At 38.6% G+C, this 16,629-nt stretch overlaps 1 protein-coding gene across 6 annotated transcripts in view; it reads left to right on the top strand.

The window, feature by feature from the left end:
- LOC142042820 (6-phosphofructo-2-kinase/fructose-2,6-bisphosphatase 4) overlaps nt 1-16,629 on the top strand; it is a 53,603-nt gene that overhangs the window by 20,866 nt on the left and 16,108 nt on the right. For all 6 annotated transcript variants that reach the window (XR_012653870.1, XM_075053177.1, XM_075053176.1 and 3 more), the window contains exons 2-10: nt 3,184-3,300; nt 7,551-7,647; nt 10,112-10,178; nt 11,395-11,469; nt 12,349-12,405; nt 12,726-12,847; nt 14,474-14,681; nt 15,265-15,411; nt 15,998-16,102. Coding sequence is in view for 5 of the 6 variants with exons in the window: in XM_075053176.1 (XP_074909277.1) it covers nt 3,184-3,300; nt 7,551-7,647; nt 10,112-10,178; nt 11,395-11,469; nt 12,349-12,405; nt 12,726-12,847; nt 14,474-14,681; nt 15,265-15,411; nt 15,998-16,102 (995 nt within the window). In the remaining variant the exon portion in view is untranslated. The remainder of the gene's footprint in view (nt 1-3,183; nt 3,301-7,550; nt 7,648-10,111; nt 10,179-11,394; nt 11,470-12,348; nt 12,406-12,725; nt 12,848-14,473; nt 14,682-15,264; nt 15,412-15,997; nt 16,103-16,629) is intronic.

The following is a 16,629-nucleotide window of genomic DNA, read 5'->3' as shown; positions in this document are numbered from 1 at the left end:
AGTCTTGAGACACTGACGTTTTAAATACTGTCATTGGAATGTGTGTTCCCCCCCAACTTGCAGTGAGTGTTGGCAACATTTTGCTGAGAAAGCTGTGGTTCAGTCAGATGAAGTGAAAGATAATTAAATTATTTTTAACTTTGGAGTATTTGATGCATCCTCAGAACTTTGCGTTTTGTTCTGGACTTGACTTTTTTACTGAGCTAATGAGCAAAATTAAGCCTTGTTAATTACACAGGATCATAAGGAAGAAGACAAAAACCTGTGTCTGTTGTGCTAAGTCTTATGGGTGTTGTTGAGAACACTACACTGAGGTGCAGAAGAAATAAAGTAGTTGCTTTGTGTGCTTTTATTTGTAGTCCTGTCATTTAGCTGTTAACATCTGCTGTTTTGGCCAGCAAATGTGCCTTTGACTTCTACTTCCAAATGCGTAAGCGCGCTTGTCACTAAGTGCCACTTGTGTAAATGGTATTAGACTGCCACCACTCTAAACCAGAACACCAAACATTTTTTTAATGCCCTGAGTTTTAGGTTGCGACTAGCATCCTCTTGTTGCAGACAGGCACTAAATAGGTGGTATATGCTGTAGCATCACATACTGTGTAGTGTTTACAGGGCTATGGCATTATGTAAAAGCAGAGTATTTAAGGTCATTGAAATCAATGGTATTCCTCCTTTGGGTGTCCAGGGCATCTGTTTCACTGGTTTCTGCCTTTAAAAAGGAAAAGCTCTCTTGGTCAGCCTGGCACCTAATCAGAGCAGGATTGCAACTTGTTTGATTGGGATCAGCAGAGAATTTCCTTGATTTCTGCTATATGGTTGCACACTAAATAGTGGTGCACACATCGGAATAACAGATTAGGCGTGCATGTTAAACTGTACGCATAGGGCTCTAGTAAAGGCAATTTTGCTAGTTTTTGTACTTTCTTTGAGGAAATTTGCATAAAAATGCAAGCGATGCCAGGCTTGCACACTGACTGCTTGGCAGTGGGAGGAGATGTCCCTTTTGCGTGTTGTCTTAGTTGTGGTGTTCCAGTTTGCTGCTCAGTGAGAAGATCTGTTACAAGCTGACGTAGGCAGCAGGACTTATCTTAGAGAGCTGTTGTCGGTGTAATCTGTGAAGCAGCCATTTAAGTGTGTTGCATGTTTCTTCATGGTAGCTTCCTAGCCCTTAGTTTTGCAAAATGGTGTTTTGCTCCAGTATAGGTTTGTCATTACATTACCAAAAGACAAATGTTCTGTGAGAAGGCTAAATTTGTATGGCTCACCCCAGAAGAAGACAAAAAAAGCCCCAAACCAAAACTAAGCCAAACCAAAAAAGAGGTGATCTAGATATGTAATGTTAGTGGGTAAATTCAGTCCAGAATAGGTAAAAAGCCTGTTCCAGTTAGCACAGTTCCTTGCAGAGCAGGGAGACCTGAGGCTGTGTATAGAGCCTTTCTGTACAGATCCTGGTTTGTCTTTTACAACTCTTATTTCACTGCTTACACCGGAAAATTGTTTAAAACTTGAGCTAGATATATCAGGTGAAGAACCTTTCAAACTGGCTTTGAAGAACAATGTCTTCTCTTAAAGTTTCTAGGGACTCAGGGATTTCTCTCATCTCATTATTTTGTTTTACTGTCCTGGAAACTAGAGGCAAAGCTGTTAAGTTTAGTAAGCACTGTACTCTTTGCACTTCATAGACTTTATTTCCCCAGAGTCTGCCTTCCTCTTGGAGAGGGACATCACAGGCCTGAACTTAGGACAAAGAGGAAAAGGGACAAGAAAACACTATCCTTATGGTTTATAGGCTTCTGTACAGAGGATCTTACTCTGAGGGCTTTTATCAGTGTCCTTCTGGAGACATGGACATGTTTGGATGGATCTGTTTTAGTTTGCATTCAGTTCTATGTAACTTTAATTATACGGAGTAGTAGACTCTTTCATGGGTTTGAGGTTAGGTACGCTTTTGCCTCCTCTTTCATGAAAAGTGGTGTATTTTTAATGGGTTTAGTTTTTTTTTTCTTTTCAATGTGCTTTTTAAGAAAGTGCATCTGTCTTTGATAATCTGTTTATTCTTTTTCAGTGGGTTTACTGTGCAGAGTAGCTGTGCTGGATTTGTGCAAGTGACTTTGTGGCATGGGACTTTGTCAATCCAAGGTTTGGGAATCTCGAGCAATTGCAGTGCTTTGTACAACGGTTTAGTTATGCCTTACGGTGTAACACTGAGATTTAGTCTTCTGGAGCGAATTGACTCCTCTATCAAGACACTGAGGAATTCCCTTTGAAATAGGGGATGGAGGGAGTCGGTGGTATCTTTGCGCCACTTTAATATCTTCTTTCTTTTTAGGCAGTTCCTTGTAGCTGTGATAGATTCATGCAAGGTATTCATAGTTTTGTGCCATTAAAATGTTCAAAAACTTGTCATTTGAAAGGAAATGCCTCAAGGTTTTCAGTTTATACATATAACTCCTTTAACTTCCTACAGTGTTTTGTTTTTTTATTAAACACTCTGCCTTTGATTAAGAGTATTTCTGTACATGTATCTGTATATCAGATTATTGTACTTGATTGCGTAGAATACTTGTGCTTTATTCCTAGTAATCATCAAAGAACAGTCAAAATGAGCTCTGTTTCAAGAGAGATTTTTGTGTTAATATTTGAAGGAGAAATAATAAATGTGAGTACCATATCATACTATAATGTATTAAGCTGCATCTGTCATGCTTGTTTCGCTCAAAACCAAGAAAAGGTTGAGCAGTGTTGAGGTCTTTTCTTAAAGATTTAAAAATTATCTAAAAATTGTGTACACCTTGCTGTTTCCTTTCAATGCAAGCACTGAACTGAGGTACATATGGGCGTAAGATATCAGTGTCCTTTTTTGGTATTGTTTTTGTATGTCTTAAAACGTGTATGTAAATACATAAGTTTCTTGTCTTCTGCCTGTATACAACATGTATGTCCAGCATTGCACTACCACTCACTGGCCCTTCCAAAATTCAGCACAGCATAAGAAACCTGGTTGTTAGGTCCACCGGTACACCTGAAGAAACCCACTGAAATAGTGAGAGACAATGCATGAGCTGCTCGAACTATCACTTCCTCAGAGAGCACACATATTGTAATTTTCCTTCACAATATAATCCTTTGCTTTGTGGGAATGTTAATGGTAAATCCCAGTTTTCTGTTTTTCTGTTTCAGTATGTATGACCAATTGCCCTACTCTGATTGTCATGGTGGGTCTCCCAGCAAGAGGAAAAACCTACATCTCGAAGAAGCTGACACGCTATTTAAATTGGATTGGAGTGCCTACAAAAGGTGATGGATTTACTTTTGTTTACATCAGAAGGACAGGGCAGATGTTAGGTGTTCCATAAACGTAATTCCCAGTAATTTTATTGCCAAGTTTGACTACATAAAATCTTTCTGCTTAGTTAACTTATTTTTAAGCAATAGCATATACAGGCTGTCTCTTCCGTTTAGATGTTAATTAGTCAAATTCTGGTGACTGTTCATTTACCTCCTTGTTCTGCCAGGTGCCTAAATCAACTTTTTGCCCTTGTCCCTTAACACTTTGGTTCTTCAGCTGTCCTTTCCCCCCTGTCCCCCCTTTCTTTATGTGGATGAAAGGGAATCTCCTTTACAAGCAGACGAGCAGTCAGCACTTCTGGGCTGCATCAAAAGAAGTGTGACCAGCAGGTCGAGGGGGTGATTCTCCCCCTCTACTCCACTCTCGTGAGACCCCGCCTGCAGTACTGCGTTCAGCTCTGGGGCCCCCAACATGAGAAAGACATGGACCTGCTTGAGCGGGTCCAGAGGAGGGCCACAAAGATGGTCAGAGGGCTGGAGCACCTCCCCTGTAAGGACAGGCTGAGAGAGCTGGGGTCGTTCAGTCTGGAGAAGAGAAGGCTCCAGGGACACCTTATAGCAGCCTTCCAGTACATAAAGGAGGCGTATAGGAAAGATGGGGAGGGACTCTTTAACAGGGAGTGTAGTGATAGGACGAGGGGTAGTGGTTTTAAACTGAAAGGGGGTAGATTTAGATTAGATACTAGGAAAAAATTCTTTATTGTGAGGGTGGCGAGGCACTGGAACAGGTTGCCCAGAGAGGCTGTGGATGCCCCATACCTGGAAGTCTTTGAGGCCAGGTTGGATGGAGCTTTGAGCAATGTGGCCTAGTGGAAAGTGTCCCTGCCCATGGCAGGGCATTGGAACTAGATGGTCTGTAAGGTCCCTTCCAACCAAAACCATGGTATAATTCTATGGAAGTTCTGACTTCTCCGTCTTCTTTTCTCAGTGAACTTTGTGCAACGTGTGATTCTCTGTGTAACTGTTCAACTGCATTTGTGGAATGAGTTACAGCTCTTTCAATATTAAGAGCCCAAGGAACTGAAGCAACCACTGGCTATCACTCTCTTAAGGACTTTATATGTGTGTTTAGCGTGGGAAACAATGGCTTGGGTTTGCTATGTCATGGACCTGCCTGTCCTACCTCATTCCCAAGCTCCTGTGGTATCTTGTGGGCCCAGATTGACAAGTAAACAAGACCTAAGTCCATTTGAGGTTCTGAGCAGCCATCTCCCCTGCCGCCTTCTCTATCTCTGTAGAAAAAAAAGGTAGTGTTCTGTGATTCTGTCTGGCGCAGTAACAGTAGCTTTATAGTTATGACTAGTTAATAATTTAAATAACATTAAACATATTAGATCATACTAAAGTGTAGACTTTTGGCTGGATATTCAGAGATGTATTTCCTAGTAGCTCTAAGAAGTCAAAATGAGGAGTTCCAGTCTAAATTTAAACTGCCTTTTGATTCTGGGGGATAGCTTTTTGAGTTGGTGTTTTCTTAAGCTCTTAGAAACTTGTCTGATATGCCTTACTTAGATGAGATGTTATGAAGGATACATTATATTGAGTATGAGAGCTTATAGGATTTAAATTATAACTTGTTTTGACTGTTTTCACGCAGTGAAAACCTTCTGATGAGCAGTCTCAGATATTTAGAAACTTCAGTTTTATCTGTTGGGCTGAAACAGAATAACAGTCTAAATAGGTTAGCTTATATCCAAGCTGATAAAATGGGATATAACTATGCTTGTATGTTAGATACACATCTAACATACATTTCTGTAGATATGTATATATGTCATCGTTTTCAGCATTTTACCATGTGAACTTTGAAAAGCAGAAACACGGTATTGGACAACAAACAAGATACTGTCCACATCTGGCTCATGCTTGGTTGAATATATCCCAAATACAGCAAGATAGATAGGGGTGGTCTGCCTCAGTTATAGGAAAAGTTCCATGGGCAACCGTGAGCAGCACATCAGAAAATATATGCACTTGTGCTTAATAAAAAATAGAGCATTGCTGCCTAATTTCACAAAAATTTACAACATAAAGTTACCATATGAGCTTCCATCCTAGGTTGCTGGTTATGGTTAGTTTTTGTTAGAAAGGGTGACTTGGGATTTTCTTGGAAAACCACGGACCCTTTCTGTTGTTGGTGTCATCAGTGGTGCAACTTTACTGAAGCTGAAATAAATTTAAAATACTCATTGAGGGAATGGATGACATGTTACCTAATGCTTCCAGTTGTTTGGGACTGAATTGATATGTGATAAGTATCAAGTAGCCCTAACATCTGTTACCCTTTGGCTCTTAATGCCTTAAAATTAGTGTGTGCTTAAATATATTGTGTGCTTATTCTCCAAAACAGATGGTTAAAATTATTAAACCAGAGAAAATATAAATGCCATGTTTTCATGTAACATACATTAAGCAAGCTGGAGAGTTCAAGAAAAGAAGGTGGAGGTAAATAGCCCAGGGTTGATGTTAGTTGAATCATTTCAGCCATCAGTTCTGTGTTTTCTTTTATTCTTTCCAAAATTCTCTGTCATTTAGAATGTGAAATGGTTAAAAATACAAAGGACTTTTGTCTGGGCTTTTTGAAGGAAATGAGGTCAATTAGATGCTTGAATAGAATTGTGTTGCAATGTGGTTTTTAGATGCTAAACTTTGGGAAGTTTATTTGAATAGTTCTGGCTTTGTGGTAGTTGTGATACCAGTTAGCGTTGTGAAACTTTTCCACAGGGGTGGATGCTAATAATGAAGGCTAATGATTGTCCCACTAGACAGCACTTTTTCCTTTGCTGTGCATGACCCTCTTGCAGTAACTATTCTTTCTTAAGAAATGAATTGTTTTTTATTTTTAAAGGGCTATTGCCTGACAACACTGGCCATATGAACTTCTTGCATCTTCTGTTTTTCTTACAAGGAACTACCTTTCCATGTAGCCAGTACAGCCAGTGCTCGTTAAACCTGTCACAGAATAACCTGGATTGTACTGTAATCTGTGTCATACAGTTGACCACAGAAGAATTACATCAACGTTGTTGAATTCAAACAAGACTTGACTTTTGGGGGGATAAACAATATTTATTTCTTTATCCTCTGCCCCCAATCCCAACAGCAATCTATATACAGCAGCTGATGGTTGAGCTCTGTTATCCTATATCTTTTTTTCTTAATTACAACTCAGCAATTGTGTCTGTTACTTCTTTTCCTCTTTCCAGAAATGAAGTCTGGCAAGTATTATATCTCGGCAGCTTCTCAAACAGAATACTTCAGTTCGTTCTAATGTTAAAAAAAAATGCTTTGCAGTTCAGCAGAGAAAACCTATAGGTCAGAAACAAGTTAAACATTAAATGCACTTCAGAGACCTACTTTCAGAACTGTCGAATGAAGTTAACTAGGGTACAGTGTCATTGTCTGCTGTGTGGCAGAACAGAACTGCCTTGCCCTAATCCCATATCTGATGTTGTGACAGGTGTGTAGCCATAGACCTTATGGACCTTTGCCCAGATAAGGACACTGTTAAGAGATCACAGTAGGATTATGTTCAGTACTTATGCTGATTTTTTTAAATGGTGGGGTTTTTTAATGGTGTTTTTTTTAACAACTTAAGCATTTTTTTTAAATAAATGGAACAGGGGTTGTGAAATAGTATGTACTGATCCTTAAGGAATAGAAATATTTGAGCAGAATTATGGAAAAAATGTTTCCACAACTTGAATTTTAAGTTTTGCTTATCGAAAGCGAGATCGGTTAGTTCTATTTAGAACTCTTCCTTGCTTAAATAAGAGCTGAGAGTTTTGGGAGGTGCTGTCAGAATACTGTTTCACTGCACGTATACACGGAAGAAAAAGCTAGATTATTAGTAGTCCTTTGTAGACTACTGAAACAGATTTCCAACCACCCCTGCAAAGGAGGAAAAGAGTTTCCTTTTGTTGTTCAGGCAAACTGGCAGGCAGAGGCATGGCAATACGGCCCCGTGACTCCATTGAAGCTACCTACAGCCCAAATGTTCTTTTGCCATTTCCATGATTTGTTGTCTTTTTATTTAAAAACAAACAAATCCCTCAAAACACAACAAGTATGATATGCTGACTTCGTACATGCTAAATTACTTTATCCTCGCAGGTAGTGTGGTTTCAAAACTGTCATAACTTTTGTCCTTTTTACATGAATATCATTAGTTCCCACTAATACTGGTTTCTTCTTGGCAGAATTTAATGTTGGTCAGTATCGTCGAGATTTGGTGAAAAAGTATAAATCTTTTGAATTCTTCCTGCCTGACAATGAAGAAGGCTTGAAAATCAGGAAGTAAGTTTTGAATGTGTTTGGCTACACGATGCTAATTGTATTAAAATGGTACCCTGTGTAATTTGCTTAGAGACTACTTTAAGTTGCATTTTTGTATGCTCAAGAAGACGCTTAAGAGACTGTAGTATGAAATGACAATGAAAAGAAATTCTAGAAAAGGTGGAAAAGTGATTTGTTGAGGCTGCTTAAAATTTGGGGTATTTTTTTCTTAATTGCTTCATCTCCAGTATCAAAAATGCAGAGAAGGTAAATACTTGATTCCTTTTCACCTTTCACTAGGCTGCGACTGCTGCTACTCCTGCAGATATTCCAGGTTATTTTCACTCAAATCAAAGCAGTTTCAACAAATAGTTACTATTTTTCTTACCTTTTTGTAAGGTATCAGCTAATAGATGTAACTCTTACTGCTGTCTAATTCCTAAAATGCCATTTTAGAGCTTTTGTGTGGATCGTAAAGGAGAAAAAAACCCCACATAACTGCTTTTCTTTTTGGTCTACATACTGGAATTTTTCACCTGGAGTACTTTGAACATGTTTGTTCTTATCTGTTCAAATGAGCAGGAATGAAACACTATTATTCTCTCCCTGAAATTGTCTATTTGGCCACCATGCAGGTGCTTCATGCAGTCAGTCAGTGCACTGCCTCGAAAACTGCCATGTTTTGCTAATGGTACGCAAAGCGATATAACCACCAGTGTGAACATCTGTGCCTAGGTGAAGCAGTTGAGACTTCCCTCTTGCCTTGAAAGAGGCTGTGCTTTAATGTAGAGGAAAGACCTTGAGAAGAAAGGGTAGATGAAGAGAAGGTCAGAGCAAGAGGGAGCTGCCTCTTTCTTACAGAAGATAAAATGGGAAGGTCTTTTGATTTTCTTCACCATTCGTTGTCTTTTTTAGTATGTTCAGGAAAACATTTAAGAGTGTGCAGTAGGAAATGAGAAGGAACAGAAATTTTAGCAGAATGGAAATGTGATTTGCTTAGGCTACTTAGAATATTTTGTTCTTAATTGCTTCAGCTCAAGCATCAAAAATGTCTGGACTTTCATACTGTCTGGACTTCCTTTTGCAGCTGTCCCTCTGTCCTCTCTCTCTTCCCTTTCCCCTTCAGCAGCAGATGAGTATTGCTAATGTCAAAGGAGAACAACCTGCATAAGAACCTCCTAATCCTTTGGGTCCAAAGAGTAGATATGAGGTGCATTAGCCTTGCAAGCCCCTACCGTTTGCTTAGAGGTAGAGCCAAACCTTTTAACATGCCTCTGTGTCACCTATTAGACTAAATGGTGGGGAATATAATATGAAATGGGCTGTGTGAGCTAATCTGCCTAGCTAGCAATGAGTAAAGCGGGTTTATATTTATTTAGTGAAGACTTGGCTGATGAATCTCAGTTCCTGACATCTATAAACAATGCTAATGTGGAAATACTGTCAGGATTGAAATGCCTTCTTTTTTCTTTTAAGATAAAGCTCTGCAGCAGAATATGGTAAATGTAAGAGAAGAGTTACATGTTTCAGTCTGGAAGTCAAAATAGAGTAGTAATTCATAGAAAGGCTGTTGAAATGGACAGGGTTTTATGTTGGTACTGCAAAAAGACTGTATTACTGGAAATAAATGGGGCCGTGTTCTACTAATGAGTAAATTGTGTACAATGTTGATATTGCCCTCCAGTATTATTTATGTGTTAAAAATCATAATGGACTTGGAAGATAATACTAATACTGGGGAAATAGGAAAGTTGCAAATGAATTTATTCTTGTCCAGATTTAACACAAGAATAAAGTATGTGGGGGTGGGTTTTTTTGGTGTGTCCTCAACTGTCTCCAGTACTAATTACATTGCATTGGTGACTACAGTGGGATGTTATTTTCACCTCTGTCCCTAATGCTTGGCGCTAACTTTGTTTTGCTCTCTTTTTTAACAGATTTTTTTTTTTACATAAGCAATTTTTACACAATAGTTCAAAAGAGAAGTAGATTACTGAAAAATAGTTGTCTATTCTCTTTAACTTAGGGCCTCAAGATAAAAGCCTTAAGTTGATTTATTTTTTCCTCTTTGAGAATCAAATTAAGAAGCAAATATCTATGAATAGGTAACTGGGAAAAGAATACAGTTGCAGGGATGATTCAGTGATGTTACTTTAGATCAGTGAAAGTTTGTCCTGGTCAGCAAAGTTGATGGGTATTCTGTGGTGATGTATAGTTGTATCATTTGCACAGAGGAGCACTGGACTGGTGTTTTTTTTTTTTAGGCAGATAGCCATGACCACATTTCCTTAGTATAGCTTGGTTGACCTCTGTTGGGTTTTCCCATGTTTGGGGGGGAGGTGGGGGTGGGTGGTGTGATTAAAAAACACATGTTTTTGAGAGATATTATCTAACATTCGCAGGGCACTTTGATCAAAACGCACAAGTGCAATATTAAAGCGACTTTCAACTAGCATTTGAGTTTTACTCTCTTTTCATTTTTAAGACAGTGTGCCTTAGCAGCGCTGAATGATGTCCGACAGTACCTCAGTGAAGAAAATGGGCACGTGGCTGTAAGTTTCTTGTTGAAGACACATTCTTGAGATGCTTCCCTACAAAACAGTGTGTGTCTGCTGGATAATATACAGCCCGAGTAATTCCAATATCTCTTCAGTATATCAGATTTTTTTTCTTTGGGATTTGTATGTTAGATCTGCCTTGTTGCTGCCATGAAAGGAGCAGTTAAGTTCAGGGTGATGATGCCATATTGAGCAACCACCTTTGTGATTTGAGGGATTAACTGAGGAGAGAGTAACACTGAGAAAAATGTCTCCCTTCTCTCCACGTTATATAATGTACTGTTAAATACATCTGTTGTTTTGGTCGCACTTGTGCTTCTATTTGATAGTCTAGTGTTTCAAGTGAAAGGTAAAGACTTACTGAACAAAAAGCATCCTGGGTATTGCTTGGCAGTTGTGTTACTGACATGAGAAATCTCTGAAGAAAGCAGGAGAAACTCAAACTGCTGCATATCTGAGTATTTAATAACGGGATGCAAAACATCAGCTGTTCAACTATTGACATTGAGTATTCACATTAATTTGCATAACACTGTTTTTCTTAAGACTACAGACATGATTCTCTGTTGTTTTCATTAACTAATCAGGGAAAACCATTAACTATAATTGTAAGTTCTGCCAGGGACATGAGGTAAACTTTACACTTTGGCAAACTTTATACTTTGGTAAAATACTGGTGTGTTCAGAGCTAAAAGTAAGTTCTTGGAGAAATGGCTGCATATATCTTGTAATTCATGGGCAGGATTTACAAGTCTTGCAGATCTTCTGCCCTTTAGAAGTTTTACACTTGCATTTTTAATAGTGTGTTGATTGCAGCATCTTTTTTTTGTGTGGTGTAAGTTCACAAAAAACCCCTATGCTTTAATATTTAATGCTGATATGGTCCAGGAGGAAGATTCTGTCCTGTATTATGTGTTAGGCTTAAATTCTGGTTGCTTCTTCCAAATACAGTGTTCTGCTAGTAGTGCTTTCAAAATATTACTCTTTTTTTAGTATTTCGAAAATCATGTGTGTAAAGTAGAAATGTCTTTTGTTTTCCTGTTGAGCGTGTTGAGGTAGTGGGGTAGAGGGAAAGGGAAGTGTTTTCATTGCTTTCCTTCACATTGAGGGACTTTGAACCCTTGTTTTTGTTGTTACTAATGCAGTGCTTTTCACAGGCTATGATGCTGTTTTTAATTCCTCTCTCTCTGTTCCCTGTAATAATTCCTAGGTCTTTGATGCTACAAACACAACTCGGGAACGTAGAGAAACTATTTACAAATTTGGTGAAGAAAATGGATATAAGGTGAGTCAAAAGCAAAGGAGTTCTGAACTAATGATAGTTTTGCTCTTATCTGCTACTCTGAGTTAAAAGGTGCACTAGCATAAGCCACATCCTTCCTAGCTGTTTAGTCAACAGTGCGTTTTGTGTGCTCAAGCATTGTTTGTGATTAAAAGTCACCCAGTCCTCATTTTTCTCATCTTTAGTGTTTGTACTGTTTGTAGCTAATATCTTTTATGCTATGGCTTCAATTCTGTCACCTTGGACCTGTAGTTCTGAGTGTACTATCAGCAAGAACTGTTTAAAATATGGTTCTTAGTGCAGTTCAGGTTTTTGGTGTGGAAACACGTAGGGAATTCTGTGTTAGTTCTGTACAAACCAAAAACATTCTGTGGTTTTATGCCTTCTGTCCAGGATTGTTTTGCATTTAGCTGTTCTCCAGTAATCTTTCATTTCCTCTAAACTTGCATCTCCATAAACCTTTGAGACAGCAAAACACAAACCTCTTTTAAAGTGAGACTGCTCCATTGATTGAAAGGGTTCTAAATTATTATTTCAGAAGCATTAGCTACTGTTTGTGTGGCTGAACTTGCATCCTCTGCATTTATTTCTTCCTCCCATCCTAAATTTTTCTCACTGCAAAATTTTTCCACTTACAAGCATTGTTGGGGAAAGGAGTATAGAGCATGATGCTTCTAGAAATTGAAAGCCAACAATTTCTGATGAGAGGGTCTGGAGAAATCCTTAGAGTAAACGGTGGGAAGTTTAACGCGCGGCTCTGTTAAAAAGGGTTATCGTGGAAGTGGGCAACTTGCTGCTCATGTGTGTTAGTCTCCAGAGGCATTCTAATGCATCTTTCTTCTTCCTTCCTTCTGTGGACGTGATTTCCTATTTGGACCGAAGACTTTTTTTGTTGAGTCAGTATGTGTAGATCCAGAGGTCATTGCTGCAAACATTGTGGTGAGTATAGGAAAGTTCGCTTTAACTGCTTTAAGTCAAGAGGTTTAAAGTAGCTCAATATTTTTATAACTATTATAAGAACTTCCAATAGCAAAAAAACATTAGCTCCCATTAATGGAACACTTTTCATTTATTTTCCTGTCCAGGTATATACTAAGAAGTCTAATTCTATAAAGAATAGCTCTTTTTGCTTTACATGTATTCTAATTAACTTCCAGAAAATAAGTTTTTGTGGTGTTCTCCCCCTTCCTATTCCTTTAAACTTGCATTAAAAAGGGAAAGAAACTTATGTACTACTCTCCTGGTTTTATTTTAAACAGCAAGTGAAGCTGGGTAGTCCTGACTATGTTGATTGTAGTAATGATGAAGCAACAGAAGACTTCATGAAAAGAATAGAGTGCTACAAGAACTCGTATGAGACATTAGATGAAACTCTTGACAAGTAAGTGATGAAATAATACTGTGATCACAACTGGGTTATTTTAAGATGTTTCCTTAGGGGATGAAGCATCCTGTATTGGGGATTAGGGCTTTCTAGTCTTGTTTTTGTAATGGCTTGAGCTCTCATTCCTTTGGTAAATTAGAGAGAGTTGACTCTGCTTGCTTGCTTGAGGAAAATTGGCTAATGACTCTACTCTGGCACAGTATTCTTTTTGATTTTCCCTCTTGGAGAATAGTATGATTCTTCTGGGATAAAACCAGCATTTAGAAATTATTCCAGACTAGCTATAGTGGTTGGTTGGTACTTTTTTTTTTTTTTTTTTTTTAGTATCTAGAGGAGACCCCAGTGATTTGTAAGCATAACTTATTTGTTGACATGACTAAGATGAATTTTGAACATGTCAGTCTTAAAAATGTGACTTCTAAATTTATTTATTTGTGCTTGCAAATTATCCTGCAGATGCAGGGCTGTGAGAAACTTTCTTAGCTAGATTATTTGCCCTCATGCCAAAGCATTCATCTGTTTTTTTCATTCACTTTCAACACTTGAAAGTAAGGTAGGGGTGAACCATGTGAGGAGGAGCACTGTTTCTCTTGCTACAGTCCAGGATTTCAGTGTGGGATTTTGAGCTGCACGCGTGCCAGATGCTCCTGGTTTGTTTCAGGACCAGTGCTATAGAGAAGGCTGAGCTGCATTTTAATGTAATTGAGTGTAAGCAGAGTGAAGCTGGTTCAGTCAGATCAGTTCATGCATGTAATTTCTGTGATGGACCTAATGGTTGTGCCTGTGTGAAATAGCAATGATTAACTCCAAATAGTGCTATCAGAGATGAGGTGATGCTGCTTGCTTCTCATCACCTCCGTTTAGTTTTATTGTAAGTTTTCTTGTTTTATTGTGGTGTGATGTCTTGAAAGCATCACTAGAAACCAATAGTGGTTATTTTCAGCTTATCAGACTTTTTTCCTCCTTTAAACTAGATGCTACTCTGAAATTATAGCTCAGATGAGAAAGGATAAGCATTGAAAATAGAAATTATAACCTGCCTGATGCTGAGAAAAGGTAGTGGTGGGGTAGATTAAGTACTGTTAATAAATAGTTGTTGATAGAAGTGTTGAGAAAAGTCTTGCTTCAGGCTAGTCACTGGTCCTTCTGATGCTGTAGTTTTTCTGGAAGGGTTAACTGAGATGGGTAAATAGTGACCATTTTGGCCCCTGGGTGCAATCAGACAATACTTGCTGTGGGGGGAGTGTTTGTAACCTGCAGAAAAATAACTAGTATCGTAAAATATCTTATTGAAGCTACCACAGTTGAATGACTCCACTGAATTTTCCTTTCAGTGGGAGGGCTGTATTTTTGCAAGAGTAGGATCTAGATTTGAGGGACAAAGTGCAAGTAAAGGGAACAGAAAAGGAAGCAATGTGAACAGCTTACATGTGAAAGGAATAGAGTTCAGCCTGTACCTTTGGAGTATTGCATTGTTTCTTAGGACTAATGCATATTTCATGAGTAATTGAATTTGGTGTGTCGCCCCTTTGTTTTATAATGAGAGAGAGGGTGGGAAGATTGTGGTACATGCTAATAGAAACTATGTGGAATCTTACATATTTTTTTGTTTTCTTGTCAAAGGGATCTTTCTTATATTAAAATTATGGATGTTGGAAGGAGTTACCTTGTGAACAGAGTAATGGATCACATTCAGAGCCGGATTGTCTACTACCTCATGAATATCCATGTGACTCCTCGGTCAATCTACCTCTGTCGACATGGAGAAAGTGAACTCAATCTCAAAGGGAGAATAGGAGGAGATCCTGGACTATCTGTCAGGGGGAAAGAAGTACGTACCTCCTGAACAAGTGTGGCTGGGTTTTGTGTGTATCTATGCATGTGTGCAGTTTGTGCTGTGTAATTAGAGCTTTCTTTCTCTACACCCTTTTCCTCTTAAGCAACTAAAAAAATCCTTCTTAAACATGTTATGTGGGTAGTGGAAACTGGATGGACACACTTTGTGTATTGTGATTCCGTATGTGCTCTTTTATCTGCCTGTCATTCTGTTGGTTGAAATTCGTTTTTATCCTGCAGCACAAAGCAGTTGTCAAGGGCTTTATTTTTTAACTGTATTCTTGTAAAATCCTGACTTGTTGGATAATTGGGAAGGTTCACAAGTTGAAGCTGGAAGGAAAATTCCAGGAGGTAAAGATAGGAACTGCAGACAACTTGTATCTTCCTTATACTCCTTTCCTTACCTCTCCTGTCCCTCTTGGCTTAATGGAATGTGTTGTATTTCTTAGCAAAAACTTTGACAGTCCCTTTTGGAAAAGTTATAATGAGTTTACGGAGGCTAGAGCCTGCATGTTCCAAACTGAACACAGTGTGTTGGCTCCAAGCCCTCATCCAGTGTCTCATGGTTTTTCTTTCAGTTTGCCAAAAGCTTGGCACAGTTTATTAATGAGCAAAATATCAAAGATCTGAAAGTTTGGACGAGCCAGATGAAAAGGACAATTCAGACTGCTGAAGCCTTGGGAGTGCCTTATGAGCAGTGGAAGGTTTTGAATGAGATAGATGCAGTAAGTTCTTTTCTAAATGTCTAATAAGTTGCTTTGCTAGGGACGAAGGAAGTACTTAATTTTGTAATGATATGCCTTTTATGGGATAGAAAGTCATTTAAGCTGGTTCTAGGGGCTGGAAAAGAGTGATTAATTCCTGTTAACAAGGCTAAATGTTTTATTAAATTTTGCCATAATTAATTTAGTCTTGGTTTGTCTTTCCCAGTAAAACATTCCCCTGTAGAAACCACAATGCTATGAAATTTTTGGTAGCTGGGGGTTGGAAAGAAATTTTTGGTAGGTGGGGGTTGCTAGTTGCTGCTTTCCAGCTGCAACTGTAAGATACATAAGCAGGTGCAATAGATAAAATGCGACCTTGCTTGCCCGCATGTTACTTCACTTATACAGGGATTTAGCGATTCCTTCTAGCCACATCTGAGTCCAGCTGAGTGTCCTGTTCATCGTGCATGACAATTTTGTCTTTAAGTATCAGAGTAACAAAATACAATTGTTAAAAGGTTATTTATATATGGTTTTATTTAAGAATGATAATATGTTTTTTGCACTGCTGGAAATATTGCTTTTTAATTATTTTTATTACCTATAGGGAGTGTGTGAAGAAATGACATATGAGGAAATACAGGAAAATTACCCGCTTGAATTTGCACTGAGAGACCAAGACAAATACAGATACAGATACCCTAAAGGAGAGGTGGGCTATTTTTTCCTCTCAAGGTGAAGGGCTTCCTTGTCGTCTTGAATACATGCATGCGGGCTTTAGGAAGGAAAAAAAATAATTAAATTAATAAAAAGTTGTTCCTTTCTCCAGGGGAAAGCACATAGGAGCTTGCAAGGATTGAGCCCAGACCATTGAATTTGATTCAGGGCTTGGAAAATAAAACAGTAGATTTAGAAAAACAGCTGAGAGCTGTGATCTTGTGGGCATTGTTTCTATGCTGGTCCTGCAGTGATAAACCAGGAAGAATGATTGCAAGGCTTCAAACTGTTGCATATGCAAACATACTGCCAAGATCGCCTTTTTCTATTCATCCTAGCTGTAGATAATGGCTGTTTTGCATGGAGTTCTGGCTGAAGTGCTAGGGAAATCTGTAGCCACATTGGTCTTTCACTTTAATAAACTCCTTGTCTCTGGGAAAATAACTTGCTGACAGCTTTTCTAAAGCAAACCCATTACAGTGCAGCAATTACCAGATGGTCACACGGCCTGTCTGTGGGTGC

This window comes from Buteo buteo, chromosome 21 (genome assembly GCF_964188355.1).
Source record: "Buteo buteo chromosome 21, bButBut1.hap1.1, whole genome shotgun sequence".
Classification (NCBI taxonomy): domain Eukaryota; kingdom Metazoa; phylum Chordata; class Aves; order Accipitriformes; family Accipitridae; genus Buteo; species Buteo buteo.
This window is presented reverse-complemented; position numbering and strand designations above follow the sequence as displayed.